The 13,187-nt window shown below is 40.3% G+C and overlaps 1 protein-coding gene across 3 annotated transcripts in view; it reads right to left on the reverse strand.

The window, feature by feature from the left end:
- pde3b (phosphodiesterase 3B) overlaps positions 1-13,187 on the reverse strand; it is a 41,200-nt gene that overhangs the window by 5,837 nt on the left and 22,176 nt on the right. For 2 of the 3 annotated variants that reach the window (XM_022765330.1, XM_022765328.1), the window contains exons 2-12: positions 8,867-8,917; positions 7,558-7,806; positions 6,165-6,316; positions 4,783-4,883; positions 4,446-4,677; positions 4,235-4,326; positions 3,621-3,787; positions 2,873-3,028; positions 2,125-2,236; positions 1,798-1,911; positions 205-404 (exon numbers count right to left, since the gene is read on the reverse strand). In XM_022765330.1, coding sequence (XP_022621051.1) covers positions 205-404; positions 1,798-1,911; positions 2,125-2,236; positions 2,873-3,028; positions 3,621-3,787; positions 4,235-4,326; positions 4,446-4,677; positions 4,783-4,883; positions 6,165-6,316; positions 7,558-7,806; positions 8,867-8,917 — 1,626 coding nt within the window. The remainder of the gene's footprint in view (positions 1-204; positions 405-1,797; positions 1,912-2,124; positions 2,237-2,872; positions 3,029-3,620; positions 3,788-4,234; positions 4,327-4,445; positions 4,678-4,782; positions 4,884-6,164; positions 6,317-7,557; positions 7,807-8,866; positions 8,918-13,187) is intronic. The other variant, XM_022765329.1, reaches the window with a different exon arrangement.

Raw genomic sequence — 13,187 nt, forward strand, 5'->3', positions numbered from 1 at the left:
CTAAAAGGCTAATTGTTTTTTTAATTCATACTATGTATAGCTTGGCTTTGCATTATGACGCATGTAAGCATATAAACCCATATTTTGAAGATGTGATCCTTTGATTCTGGAAACATGAGTGTGCTTATGCGTCCCAGTGAGCTATAATAAATTGGTTGATTCAATCAACAACACTTTCAAGTATCGATAAATGCGATGGTTTACCTGAGGTGCATTAGTGGCTACTAGAAAGGCATTTGTGCGACCAGGATGGTCATAGTCGTGCATTGCAGCTGCTACATAAAGAGCCATGAGCTCCAGGGCAGGTATGTTCCAGGCCAGGCAGCCATAGCTGTCATCTGAAATCGAGGAGCTCTTTGAGGAGGCGTAGGATATCCTGCCTGGAGAGATCCCACTATCTGAATCTGGAATGTGACAGAAAACAAGGTGGATGTCAATGAAAAATAAAGTGTAGACCTTTGGTGTCTTTGGAAAAACATGTTATAACTGCAGCTTTTCCCCACAATTAAGCAAAACCTTTATTCCACAATTTAAGCAGAAATTGGATTAAATGCAAAAAAGGAGGACAGAGAGAAACTTAAATTTAATATGGCCATGTACACACACACACACACACACACACACACACACACACACACACACAGTTCTACTTTCATTTATTCACTGTTTTACTCAATTTCTCATATCACTGCCATTTTCTCATCCCCTCCTCTCTATCCCCTCTTATCAAATGACAGCTGTTCTGGCAGCCTCTGTGGCAGACGTCAGTGGATAAGCCTCTGATAATTTCTAATAGAGCTAAAATATTATCAGCAGAGACGAGACTGGGAATCTTTAAACCAAGCCATCTGTGTTCTGTAGAGTAAAGGCCACATCCAAGAAGAGACTACTAAAAGCTACAAACAGAATCAGTCAGAATTACTGTATTGGTGACATCAGAGAGCAGGCGAATAATACTGTCGATCAGCAGTATACGCACCTCCAAACAGGTGCTATCAGAAGGAAAGGATAAAGAGTAGGCACACTTTAAAATACAGTTTATTTTCTTTATTTGGTGCTGGATTCTCAAAATCTGTCTAAATCTTCCAAAGAAGATGTTGCAAAAAATAAATCTCTTGTCTTAACGCCTCGGTTAAAGTAATGATTTTTAATTGCAAGCCTAAAACTTTCTCTTCATCTCTACAGCAAGTAGGAGGCAAGATTCTTTCCGTTCAGGAATTCCAATAATGCAGAAGTTTATTCTCGGGAGGAAAACTTATATGACCTACTCAGGAATATTAGTAAGATTGTTTTGTGAATGTGAGCCAACCTGAGGCATCAAAAATGCACCACGCCCATTTGACCCTTAGTATCAACCAGAGATATGTTTTTTCTGTTCTGTTTAACTTTGCAGACATAAATCCTTATCAATGCACATTCACCCACCTAATAAACTGACTTCATCCACAAGTCGTTCATTAGGATTGGTAGGACACAATGTTTTTAAGTAATTAATGACTATATTTTACATGTCAGATATATCTTAAATATTTATATATTATATTTTTATAGACTGGGAAAGCAACATGGAATAACTGTATATAAAAAAATCATGTTTATTAAAAAAAAAAAAAAAAAAAAAAAAAAATTCTTGATGACATAGAAGAAGTTGATTCAGTGCACCATAAGTGCAATGTGAGTAGACGCTGAATGAATGTTGTGCAGCCGTATGTCTGGATTACAACCGGTGCTCCACAAACTGTAACAATAATCTATGACCAATGAGTTTGTGGGCCCACCTGTATCCCTGGTGTTTACCTGTGTCACTTCCTGTCACATGCTCACTGTGGATCTGCTGGAACCCAGGGATTGGTCGAGTGGTCAGGTACCAGACAGCATGGAGCACATCAGTAGCATGGACCCGGTTATGATCTGTATGTTTTTAACCACAATGAGCTTTAATGAGTCTATTTCACCATGTACACCAGTGGTAATTTGAAATTTTAGATAATCAGTCCAAGTAAAGCTACATCTTAGCACAGCCACACAATAGCTATTTGATTCCTCCAATAATACACACGCACATCCTGGGATAACACAAAAACAAACAAACATGTTCCATCTCAGAATTTCTTGAACACTCACAGGGAATGTCCCTGTAGCCATTTTCCAGAGCACAGAAGTATGTCATGAACTCCCTCACCGGGATCTTGAAAATTTCAAACAGACACGTATCCTGGAAGAGGGTGTATGTCACCTGAGGAAACACAAGCCAGTGTTACTGAAACACCAGTCAGAAAACGAAGTAAGCAGCACCATCACTGATGTTCAGTGGAACATTAAAATACATTAAGCATTAAAATAACTGTGTGCACATTATTATGCAGAGACAAGAAGTTCACAGTCCGCTGAAACTCTGAAATGTAATCACTTACTGAACTTTGTAATGATTGTAATTGAAGTGTTGTATATTACATTTACAATGCTGTATGTCTGTGATTTGACACTTATTTAGAACAGGTCTCTCTTGGGAGCCTTTAGGAAACTGTACTGCTGCTGAAGAGCTAATGTGATGGGTCATTATTAAAGACCACACCAACTCCACCTGCATAATGTTACAGTTACAACATATCACCTTTTCCAGGTTGTACTAAACTGTACCAGTACTGCACTTGTGACTCTGTTCACCAAAATGACAAAATCTGAATGGTCACACAAAACTAAACTCTTCACATAACCAGCATATTAAATTTAGACTACAAGACTACAAGTGCTGCCATAAAGACAGCAAAGACAAAATGTCACACTTAACAGAACTGTTTATCTATCTATTCATTAAGGCACATAATACTACAGTTACAGAAGACGGCTGGTTTGTGCTTGTTGTACTAACATAGCTGAGTATCCTTCCGGTCTCCCCTCCTGTTCTGTCCACCAGGTCAAAGATCTGGAAGTTCCAAGTGTTCATCCTCTCCATGAGCGTCTCATGGTCCTCCAGCATGGGATCTAGTCTGAACTCCTGCTCACCCTGGAGACGGACATGCACAAGCTGTACGGATTAGCACATATATTATTTCCATTGACACAGAATATTCTGAACATGCAAACCCTAACCCGCATGATAAGTAAATAAATATGAATAAATATTTGACTTTTTTGATAATAAAAGAGAAAAAAAAAACCCCACATGATACAGAAATATTGAAATAGTCTGGCACATAGACTAGACTAACCAAAGAATATCTGGAAGATGTTATACAAATGAAGCATATCATGAAGCATTTGGGACGGCTGGAAAGGTTCAATGACAAAGTTTGTTTGCCGAATGAAGTGGGATGACAGGGAAGATTAGTCAACTAATGAAACCTGATGTTACTATGTAAAGAATAAAGTTAAGTTGTTGTAGTTTCAACTCTCAAAGCAAAGTGTTCATGATGAAAACTGAATCCCTAAAATATGCTTAATTGTAAGCAAGTTTAGATAAAAGTATGAGCTAAAAGCCTGAAAAGTGACTATGGCAGCCAGGGTTGATGTGGTTGCTTATGGGAAAGGAAATAAAAAGACAAATGGAATAACTGTCCCATGTGCTGTGCTGCAGCAGGCCGTCATATTTTAAGCAGAAGCCCTCTGATCAAGCACACCTCTGATTCCTGAGTCTGCTGGTCTGTGCTGCTCGGGCTCTTCTCCTTCTCGTCCTCTGCCTGGCCCTGGTTCCCTGCAACGTCTGGCCTCCCGTCTCCAGACACCTCCTCCGTGACGCTCTCCTCCCTGATCAGAGGCTCACCTGTGAAATCCAGCCCTTCACCTCCTGCGTGCACAGAGCACAGTGAAGGGAAGAGTATATGAACACATGCACATGCACACATACCTACATGTGAGATACATTTATTATTTTTTTTTTAACAAGTTACTTTCATGTGTTTTGAATTGAATTTAAATGACAACGTTGCAGGCACAAAATGCAATAGCTTTTGAATGGACTTGTGAATTACATGTATATAGTATATTTACATTTACTAATTTGAAGATTATTAATATAGTCCTAACTTTCTACTTAATAACTTCAGTGTGTTTGCACCTCTGCCTGTGTTTGTGTGCATCAACTTGCATTCTTGTTGGATTCCAGCACAAAGCAGAATGAACCCTCTAAACTGCTCGCAGAAGTGTTTCTCTTTCAATCCCCAATACTATATAGCACTTATCTGACACCACTCTATTACACTGTATAATGTTTATTATATGTAGATATATTTACCTGAACGCCGGCGTTGAGCCTCACTGGTAAATGGTTGATGAGATTCCCCTGTATCACTGCTGGAAACTCCTTTGAGCATCTGACGACCACAGCTAGGATAAACAGACAGACAGGCAGACACAACAAGACTTTATTGTTATAACCACTGACTAAAAGAGTGGATGATGGATGATGACACAGTAACATGCCACTTCAATACAGCGGGTCTCACCTGGTGCAGAGAGGGAAGGAGGGGCTACGGAAAGCTTGCTGAAAATCGGGGGAGCTGAGGGTGTAGCCCAAGGGCTTGTGCAGGTTCAGGTTGACACTCGGCTTTGTCAGGAAGTCAGCCGTGTCGGGGAACTCCACAGGCGATCGAGTGACGAGTGACGATGAAGAAGCCGTACCTACTGCGGGGGGACTGTGGCTTGGTGAGGTGACTGGGCTCAGGCTAGGAGACGTGCCTGGAGAGGATGAAGGGGGCGCAGGAAAAGAAAAAGAAACAATATTAAGTGAGAATATCTGCAATTAACCAAAATGTGGCGTCTTCGGGAAGTTTCATGTCTCACCTGCTCTCCTGGGCCCTGCATGGTATGTGAGGGTAACAGAGGAAGACCTCTGCTTGGGAATGGTGAGCAGGTTTGCACTGGGCCCATTGGACAGACCTGAACTGAAGCACAAAACACACCCATTCAAATAACTTTTAACTCTCACCCAACTTTTTGCACAACAAAGAATACTCTTTAGAAGCTGTCTCACAATCAGATGTTTTGCTTCATCTAGTGCACAAAACACTACACTCCAAAGCTACACTATCCTCTGTCAAATGAGTCTTCTAACGTCTCTGAAACAAAAAGAACATGACGATCTTAAACTCAAAACAGCTAATCAGCCATCACAGCTAGTCCTATACTGCCATCCTGTGGACAAAAATAGACACTACACCTACAGTGTCCACATAGCAACACATTTTTAAAGTTACGGAACAAACCTGATTTAATAACAGTACATGTTAACAGTATTATTATTACAATTATTATTATAACACTCAGAAGAGAAACAAGCCTGCGACATGTTAAAGCTTCCCTCTGCTTTAGGTTTCTCTGCATAGGCTGAAACTCACATTGTGTTTACAGGTGCATTTTGATGACAGCAGAAACACAATCACAGGCAATGAAAGGCACAGGCAGCATTGTAATTTGTGACAGCATCTGTATCTGTTGTTTCTCAGCTGATGACAGCGGCCTCTGTTCTGCCCCATGACGCAGGATTTTGTGGGTTAGCTAGCCAACTTTGGCCTTTCAGTCTCACATAAACAGCTTCAAACCACAACACAGGCAACAGTCCAAACCTGAACACAGCTGTTTATGTTCATTTTTCACAACAAGAAAATCACCTCTTCACCAATCAGCTGTGAGGAAAAGTATCAAATCAGACATATGAAATGTTTTGTAGTACATCGAAGCATAGGGAACATGAGGCGACTGATATGATATAGCTTTGATATACTGAAGCATGATGAGGATGTAAAATAAACAAAGGCCAAAGTAAAGTCTGCAAAAAGAGAACAATATTTACTGTCAAATCTGCCCTCTCTATTCAAAACTAATGGTAAGCTACATTTGTTAGGCGATCCTCTCAGTAAAAATGAATAATAAACAGGCGACCTGGTTTACTATGAAGTGTACCATTTCTATTACTATTTTGAAAGTGAAGATGATTTCATGCTTATTCAAAACTCACTAAGCTAACCATTCAAAACTTTTTTCAGGCTGACCAAAGAAAAAACAGCAGACTTGGTTTCCCACAGCTGGAGTACAGTCACATTGTTCAGATCTTGCAAGAACAGCCATTAATCAGATCCAAAATTGGGCAGAATTGTGTGAGCAATTTTGAAGACCAAATGTGTTTCTGAAGGGTGGTGAAGTTTGTGTTGTGTTTGTGTCAGTACCTGGTCAAGTTGAGGTCAGCGTGGGGTCTCTTGCCATTGTTGCGCTCCCAGCGTGAAGAGGTGGAGTCAAGAGGGGAGAGTGCGGAGGACGTGGAGGAGGTGGAACTCCGCCTGGGCTGAGGGGTGGGGAGGCTGTTTCTGCTGCTCAAACCCTGATTGGGAAAGGAAGTCTCCAGTATAGATTTATGTTTTATACACAAAATGAAGACGTTGCTAATGTGAGTCAAACAACATTTTCACCCACTAGTGTCAACAAAACGCAGCCTCACTCATTCATTTCAGGCCGGTCTTGTGGTCAAAAAGTTTAACCTGGCTCAGCATCATCTGGCAACACAACACATTTGGCCAATCAAATATGTGAATGCCTAGAGATGGGAATTTATAAGATTTTATTGATACCACTGTCATTATCGATTCTGCTTATTGGTCCAATTCTTTATCAGTTCCCTCAACGATTCCTAGTCAATTTTCTGTGTGGCAAAAATGCAACTCTCTGAGTCTGAACACAATGTGAGACGGAGTAGGAAAAAGATTCACTGTTTAACTGCTGTTTTCATTTAGGTTCATCTGCTAAGCCATGCAGGGTGGTGTTAATGTTGTTTTATATATATATATATATATATATATATACACACAGTGGACATTACGTTACCCTGGTAACGGACGTACTTCTCGGTTGGGTAGCAGTGGCACTCGTGCATAGAGGATCAAATACATGGCATTCCTGGCATTTAAGCCCATGTAGCGCAGAAAACATGAGTCTGACGTCATTGTTTTGCAATGAGCGTAAACTGTCAGAGAAACATGCCAACGTCGATTAAACAAATTGATAAGCTCTGAGGCATTCAATTGTGATAGCTCAGACAATTTGGAGCCGGTGCTCGATTCCCATTCCTGTGAATGGCGTAAACCTGTTATCTACCTTGTGATCATTAAGATGGAAGATAAAATGACTGTTTCTACAATAACTTCCCACAGTTGTAAAATCCTTTCTCATGGTGTTAGTAACTGCTATGTGATGCTGTGGTATCTGAAGAGTCAAATAAATGACATTTTACATGACTCTTGTCAGTCAGTGCCCTTCCCAGGACGACTCAGTGATAGTTATCAGTGTCAAGTGCATCAGATGGGGGCTGGTCATTCCAAATAGGACAAAAAGGAGAAGAATTCAAAACAAAAAAGATAAAAAAAAAAAACCTAGTTAACTAATTCACTTAATATTTCATAACACATGACACTGTGGGCAGACAGCAATGCTGCATAGTTACTGTACTGGAGGTGCAACCAAGGGCCGAGTTAGTTCCTATATTAAGATTCATTCAGTCCCAGGACTATGACCGAAAAGGCTTGTAACGCCATACTAGCTTGGTGCAGTAGTAATGCTTGCACCCACCTTAATGGTTTTCCTGTCACTCCTCTCTACAGAGTCCTCCACCTCATCGCAGGGGTAGAAACCTGGGAAGGGGGTAAAGGGATTAACCCTGGGGCGGCACGAGCCCGAGAACGTCCCCATGAGGCTGGAGATGCTGCGCAGAGCTGAGATGGTGTGTGGCGACAGAGACGAGTCCATCAGCAGGTCTGACACCAAGTTCCTGGCCTCGTTGATGACTGAAAGATCCACGCCGTTGCCGCTCACTGCACCCTGTCATATGCACACATACATCACACAGGTTAGGATACATGGAAGCAAAGGCACTTCAGTGCAACACCCTGTTGGCATGCACGCAGAGTACTCTGTTTTCAAAATGTTTGTGGGAAAGTTTTGTGAAAAGCCCTGCCAGTTTGCTTGCCATGTGAAAACAGAACCAAAATTTTGGCTTTTGGCTTGAGACAGTGTTTTCTACAGGTTTCCTGCTGGAGTTTACTGTGATATGGACAACAGGCAGGTGCTAATCTACTGATTCATGCCACTAACCTAAAAGGCTGTTTGGAATAGTGGTGCTGTTGTAGGAACAACAACATCAGGCACACAATGCTGATGAGGATCCCCCACCTCTCTCTACACTCCAGTGTGCTCCATCTTCATTTCTTTTAGGAATCCCATTTTCCCATAGCTGACTCTGCTGATAGTTACTATTTCTAACTTCCTCTCCTGCCTCATTCCTCTCCTGTTGTCTCTGCTATTAATACAGCCTCTTAAACAACAGAAAAGGTAACAACAACTATAATATTTTGGAAGGAAAACACATTACATCTAGAGCTCATATGAGATGAGATGTGTAGTGCTATGCTAATATCTCAAGTGAAATAATACCCATAAAGTGTAAGAGCAGTCTGTCACAAAATAAGTGTAATCCTTGCTTTTTTTAGTACAGGTTTCATGGGGGAAAATGTGCTGGCTGGCTTTGCCCTGTCTAACAGGAAGGAATAATGACTTTTGGTCTGTGGGAGCTAAATTCTTTGATAGATTACACAAATAGTTCAAACAAGACAAAGAATGTCTGAGTGAGATAAAAAAATGTGGCATGACAACGATTCCAAGGTCATTGTATGCCAGGTTTTACACAATGTGTATTTTGCCTAACCAAAAACCAAATATCAGGAACAGAACTGAATGTACAAGAGTTGATTTATAGACAGCCTCTGCAGGTGGAATACAGAGGCCACTCTATCTGAGAAGACCTGTATGAGCTGTGTGTTACCTGAATGAACCATGCTCATGTACCTTTAAACATGCGAGTTGAAACAAACACAGCACTGACCTGATACTGTGGTTTGTACCAGTGTTTCAGATCCCAGTCCCACAAGATCATCTGAAAAAAACACAAGAGAGACACAATAACTGTCAGTCAAATGTCATCGTTGTATATGTGTTGCTGCATAACAGAGAATATGAAATGTGTTTACATAGAAAGAGCACAGGCTTTGACCTGTGCTCCACTTTGAGCACATTAGCCCCATGGCTTTTCAGTACGGGGCACTGGCAGGTCAGCACCAGAGCGACAGAGCTTCTGCGAGTCTATTCTGCCTGTTATCTAAACACACAGTGTAGTAACAGTTTACATTAAGGATTTCCTGCACCACATGATGCACTTTCTACTACAGGTATGCTAATGCACACTGCTTTAGCGACAGCAGACCGAGGCCTTTCACTGAAAGCACAAGAAGAAAAGCAAACCACTAAAACCACCATGGTGCGTCTACAATGGAGCTATGAGATCTTATCTAGCTGCAACTACGTCAATTGGCAGCATTTCCACATTATCTGTTGGTAACCAGACAGCCCTCACACATTACAGCAGTCGAAGTTGGTGCAAAGTTGTGTAACATTAAGTTTTTTCTATGTTAACTATAAATACAATACAAATTTTATAGAAATGAATTAGTTAAGATAGCAATTAACTAGGTTTGTTATACGGTCCACTTATAGTTTTACTCATTTGCACATTTTTTTAAAATGTGCATTGCATTTTTTCAGCCATGCACACTTAAGTGAAAGCATTGACATCTATTACTTTTTACAGTGCAACACATGAAAACATGAAGCCTGCTATTTGTGATCAGTCTAAGTCCAATGTGGCGATTCAGAGGTGACAAAAGGACACCCATGGTATTTTAGATCTACCTCTATGTCTTATTGGGAGAAATACATCAGTTTGCCATGTAAAACCCAGACAGTAAACAAATCAAGGCCACTGTGCAGTCCTACCCCTCACCACAAGGGGGAGAGACACTGAAGCCTTATTTGAGAAGGACCTCCACAAACACCAACAACCTGAACCGAACATGTAAACACACACCACTGTGAAGGCTTTTTTAACATCTCAGCCAGTCATCATATTGTCAGGAATAATCAAAGCACAACATATCACATAAAAGATGTGAAAAGTGCATCAACATCATAACAGAACATCGATAGCTTCTACAAGACACTATAATATAATTTTTTATTATTAGGAAAACAAATTCACTTCATTTGGGGAATGCTTTAAATTAGATTATAGTTGGAGGTTAAAATGAACTGTTCCACTAGTGTTGTACATTGTCTGATTACAAAACAGCACATACCAGTTTTCGAAAGCTACAAGAGCAGGTTTTTAAATAAATAAGAAAAAGTCCCACTTTTGTCCCACACGTCCCATATTTAAATGGCAAAACATAACTTATATTTGTTTTCTTATACTATGCTTTTTCTGCAGTTGTTTGTAATGTTTGGTTTTATACATTACATTTTTCAAATTACAGCATGTAAGACATGCTGTACATTAAATCTATAACTATGGTTGTTAAACAGATCAGTGGCTCGGCCCCATCTCCTCTAATCAGTAACTGATTCATTGATCAACGTGGGATGTTGGGTGTTTGTCATCAGCATCTGTACAATGCTGCCAAACATTTAATATGGCAAATAAGCCCTGCCATGGCAACCCGACATAGAGGCCAGCAAACAATGCTCCATACACCATGGCAACAGGATGGCGGCAGACGGCTGGAGGACAGAGTTGTTGGCCTTCTGCTTGTTTACGGAGAGACACGGAGGGGCTGAAACAGAGAGGGAGACGGGTAAAAGCTGAAGGAAAGGATGCCATTAAGGAGGGGATGGAGAGTAAAGGACGGAACAGACGGAGATTTTTTTTTTCAAAAAACAAAAAAAAAACAGAGACACAACTAGATACAATGTGAGTTTGGCCTTCATTTAACTCAACCAAAGGATTGTGTTTTGGCAGTTCCATTTTCTACTGACCCTCGTGATCACATACGCAGCACACACCCAGTGAAACGCTCAAATGTCTGCAGTGTGTCATACACTATAGCGTAGTATGTGTACAATCTGTCAACACGTCACCATTACAGCATGCTCCTCTCTTTACCTCTATGTTATCTGTGCACAAAAAACATGGACTCTTCCCTAACTCTCACCTAGCTCAGAAAACAGGAAAAGCTGGCTGTATGGGCGCCTACCACCAACCACCACCATTAAAGTGTGTGCCAAGCAACAACTTATTTACAGCAAGGCCTTCTGCATGTGATGAGATTATAATCTTTCAATGAACAGGAGAGACATTTTCTCTAGTGATGTTATGAAAACATGACATGAGGGCGGACACATAGACAGAGACACTCAACTCAGCAGCTGACACTTGGACACCTGTAGACACATGCATGCACAGACACAAAAGCACATTGCAAAACACATTATATCATGCAATTTGAGCATTTCCATTTTATACTACTTTATATTTCTACTCAGCTACATTTAACAAGACTAGGTCAAAACCTGGTATATGATTTGTCACTGGACCACATACGGTCAATGTGCAAAATTGAGGACATTGTTGAAAACTGTTGTGGAAACACTGTAAACAACATTTGCATTATTTGTATTCAGCATAGTGTCAGTCGGTTTCAGCCCTTTCTCTTGTGGCTTCTCTCCTACTCTGTGCTCACATATTATTAGTATTTTAATACAGTCAGCTGTTCTCATTTTGTCAGACAACAGAATAAATATGAAGCTATTTCCAAGCTGCTGCTAAAATCCTGATTTTATAAATGTGACGTCGTCTCACACAATCAACCAGAAACAAATAAATAAATAAAAATAATCATAATAATAATAATACAAAATAAAGACAAAGACTGTGCTGTGATGTCATCAACATTTACTTGTAAAATGATTGCTTTGAGAAAATATTAGAAGCGAATGTTGCAGTAAGCATATTGTCTTATTTCCAGTTTTGTGCCAATTGATTTTAAAACAGCAACAGCCAAAGGGGAAACTCCAACTCAGTCACGTGGCATTCAGCTATCCAATAATGGAACTATGATCACTCAACTATGATCACAATCCACGATTATAGGGATATATTGCATTTTTTTTACTTCACAAGATTTATTTAATAGTTAATGTGCAGATTAAGATATGAATCATGTAATTTATTATGTGTGCACTGCTTTAGATTTAACTACCGAACAGTATATAAAGCTGTAGTTAAGACTACCCCAAACTCAACTTGCTACAACATGTTTATTTATCTGAAATAAGAATTATAATGAAAATTATCTAAAAGGATGATAAGTAATATGTACTTTTACTTTTGTATTTTCACACTATCACATTACTATTTTTATTCAGGTAAAGGACCTAAATACTTCATCCACTGCAAGCTTAAGAGTTAGGACAGAGGAAAGTAAACAATATAGTGGGGGACTGTAAATCATGCTATAAACCCAAACTTGCATTTAAAAAGAGTAGAGAAAGACGTCAGACTTTGTGAGGATGTTTGCAATTGCTAATAATATTGTACATCAATATCATAATTTTATATTTACAACTGAGGATATGGGAACATGGCTGCAACCATGTCAGACTGCCTGCGTATTTTCTCTACCCCACACACAGTTCTCTATTTTTAATTTTAGGCTGACACAGATAGGGCTTGTTAGAATGGCTGTATCCCATGTATCTGTCATTCTGTGTAACACTGTGCACACCCACATGTGTATGTGTATGAGGCTTATTTATGGTGCAGGTATTTCCACAAGGGAAATATAACACTATATTTATACACACCTGCCTGAATGTACAGATACAAAGCAAACAAGGACAGACCCACATAGACAAAACAGACCATAACACAGATAGTGAAACGCTAATGCATGCACTTAAATGCACAGGCAAGAAATAGTAAACATCGAAATAACTCTTCACATACACACAATTATTTAGCATGAGACAAGTCATAAATATTTCCTTACAGGAGTCAATAAACCTGTGCAATCTATTAGACGGCCGGTTAGTCACACCTGCGTGTCATATTAGCTAGGCTGTAACAGTGTGGTGTGAGAGGTGCTGGAACTGATAAAAAGACGCTAATAAGAGCGTGGGGGGCAGAGAAAAGGTATCAATGGCAGGCAGGCAGGGCATTTGTATGGAGAGGAGCAGGGCACTGCTGACGTCAGTCTGCAGCGACACACACAACGTCAGCAGCCCTCTGCACATGCACACGCTGATAATGAATGGGCTCTGGCAGTCGAGACACGCACGGGAAGAAAAGATGATATGGAGAGAGGAAAAGAAAGCAC

The sequence above is a fragment of the Seriola dumerili genome, unplaced genomic scaffold (genome assembly GCF_002260705.1).
Source record: "Seriola dumerili isolate Sdu_G_001 unplaced genomic scaffold, Sdu_1.0 BDQW01000674.1, whole genome shotgun sequence".
Taxonomy (NCBI): Eukaryota; Metazoa; Chordata; class Actinopteri; order Carangiformes; family Carangidae; genus Seriola; species Seriola dumerili.